Source organism: Epinephelus moara, chromosome 19 (assembly GCF_006386435.1).
Source record: "Epinephelus moara isolate mb chromosome 19, YSFRI_EMoa_1.0, whole genome shotgun sequence".
Taxonomy (NCBI): Eukaryota; Metazoa; Chordata; class Actinopteri; order Perciformes; family Serranidae; genus Epinephelus; species Epinephelus moara.
This window is the reverse complement of record NC_065524.1, coordinates 39,297,063-39,299,278: the sequence shown is the minus strand read 5'-3', so window position 1 is coordinate 39,299,278 and position 2,216 is coordinate 39,297,063. Positions and strand designations below refer to the sequence as shown.

The 2,216-nt window shown below is 41.8% G+C and overlaps 2 protein-coding genes across 2 annotated transcripts in view; both read left to right on the top strand.

The window, feature by feature from the left end:
- Positions 1-1,877, top strand: part of LOC126406342 (ribonuclease inhibitor-like) — a 5,448-nt gene extending 3,571 nt beyond the window's left edge. The window contains exons 3-4 of the mRNA XM_050070549.1: positions 104-277; positions 626-1,877. Of these exons, the coding sequence (XP_049926506.1) occupies positions 104-277; positions 626-839 (388 nt within the window). The 3' untranslated portion in view covers positions 840-1,877. The remainder of the gene's footprint in view (positions 1-103; positions 278-625) is intronic.
- LOC126406341 (neoverrucotoxin subunit alpha) overlaps positions 1,148-2,216 on the top strand; it is a 2,501-nt gene continuing 1,432 nt past the window's right edge. Inside the window, exon 1 of the mRNA XM_050070548.1 lies at positions 1,148-1,162. Within this exon, the coding sequence (XP_049926505.1) occupies positions 1,148-1,162 (15 nt within the window). The remainder of the gene's footprint in view (positions 1,163-2,216) is intronic.

Sequence of the window (2,216 nt, the reverse complement as noted above, 5' to 3'; positions counted from 1 at the left end):
GATCTTTGGTCCTTTAGATTTGACTTCAGTCCAGACTCATTAATCAAAGAGGATTGCATTTTAACACAAATATTTTTCTTCTTGTTGACTGTTGTCTCTGTAGGCTGAATGTCTGTGACCTCTCAGAGAGAAGCTGTGAAGCTCTGTCCTCAGTTCTCAGCTGCCAGTCCTCCAGTCTGAGACACCTGGACCTGAGTAACAACCACCTGAAGGATTCAGGAGTGAACCTTCTGTCTGATGGACTGAAGAGTTCACACTGTACACTGGAAACTCTCAGGTCTGGATTCATCAACATGTTCAACTGATGGCCACTTAGATCCTGATTTACATTAGTTGATAAACTCATAACCATCACAGGATTGTCTCTGCTGATATGATGTTTTGTGTTTCAGTCTCTTTCCATCAACATTTTTTATGTTGTTTTTTTCTCTGTTGTTGGAACTTGAAATATCAGAGAGGAATCAGTGATGTTGTCAGATAGTTGGTGGACATTAGTGGGTGTTTGGTTGTGACTAGAAAAAAGTCAGTAATAATGGTGATGTAACCCCACAGTAGGCGACAGTATGGCAGTACTGTGGTACTCACCCTCAGATTATGTGACGTGTGTTGTCTTGTGTGTTTGCAGTGTGTCAGGCTGTCTGATCACAGAGGAAGGCTGTGTTTCTCTGGCCTCAGCTCTGAGCTCCAACCCCTCCCATCTGAGAGAGCTGGACCTGAGCTACAATCATCCAGGAGACTCAGGGGTGAAGCTGCTGTCAGCTGGACTGAAGGATCCACACTGGAGACTGGACACTCTCAGGTATGAAGAGGCCTGCTGCAGCCACAGATACTCAGTCTGATAGAGGAGGTAGAGCTGGAAACTTGTCTCTGTCACACTGTCAGCCTGGCTCATATGACCCTGACACACCAAGCTGACCTCAAAGAACCAGAGCTGATAAACACCGACTCATCAAACTGTTTGTGTCCCATCAGACCATCAATACAGACACAAGTAGTCAGGGAACAGTAGCCAGGATGTGCCAAAACAGGGAGGGAAGGTGATGAAATGTTTCTGGAGCGTTGTCTTGTTTCAACATTGGATAATAGGACAGTGGTGTATCCTGACATGTTGTAGGTTCATGGTGGGTTGGCATTCATCAACATCGTCATGCTGCAGAGGGCTGTACCACGAAGCAAGATCAGTGGCTTAGCCAGATATGTTGAGTTGGGTTTTCTGTACTACAAAGGTGGCTCTTCTAACCTGGCTAGATTGCCATGGTAACCTCTGCTACAAACCTAACCTGTTGGGACGAGTTTATGCTCCGAGTTTCCGCTTCAAATCAGCTAAAAAGCACCTTTCACTGCTCCTTTGAGAAGCATCACTCTATAATCAATGTGAATATATGAGCGATGCAGATTGTTAGCTGAGGGAAAACATTATAAATGCACTTTATCCAACTTGTTGAGCCGTAACGTTACATACATGTCCGAAGCTGTGTGATTACAGTAGTGTTTACTGTATCTATCACGTCACTTTATTTTAACACAGGAACCTAGAGTCCATCAGTGATGCTGAAAATCTGAGGAACATTGTTTTATTTTATCTGTAAGGTTGTTGTTGCTCTCACTGAACTACTGAATACATTTGTGTCCTCTGGTCCATCTGTCCACGCTGGCTCTAAGAAAAGCTTCTTTAAAATCACAGGTAGCAAACAGGTGACTATATTATTAATCAGGATGATGTTTACTGTCATATGACATATGATAGAATCCTGTCAAAGCACCATAACGTTACCACTGTGGATTAGGTTTTATGTTTGGTCCTGATTTGCTGAAGTCTGTTTTACACTGCTGGTATATGACAGCTGATAGAACACTGATTAGAAGGTATATCTAATATAAGTATATAAGTAATTAGATAATATTCAATCAGTAAAATTCATTTCATTTTAATTTGCCTCCAAACTTTAGTGATGTATGTGTCTCCTTCATTGAGGGACAGTAAATGCAGTTCTTGTTTAAATCTGCTGCATCAAGTTTAAAGTTTCAGAGCTGTAGAAAGAGCAGCTGTCATGTTAGAAATAAACAGAGAGGTAAAATAAATATATTCACATATGAGTTCACACAGTTAGTAATATTAATGCAAACACTCCTCTCTGGCTGTAACTGAAGCCACAGTGTTGCTTTTTACTTTTGAAGATTCTTCAAAGGTGGAAGTAGGCGGCACGTGATCGATC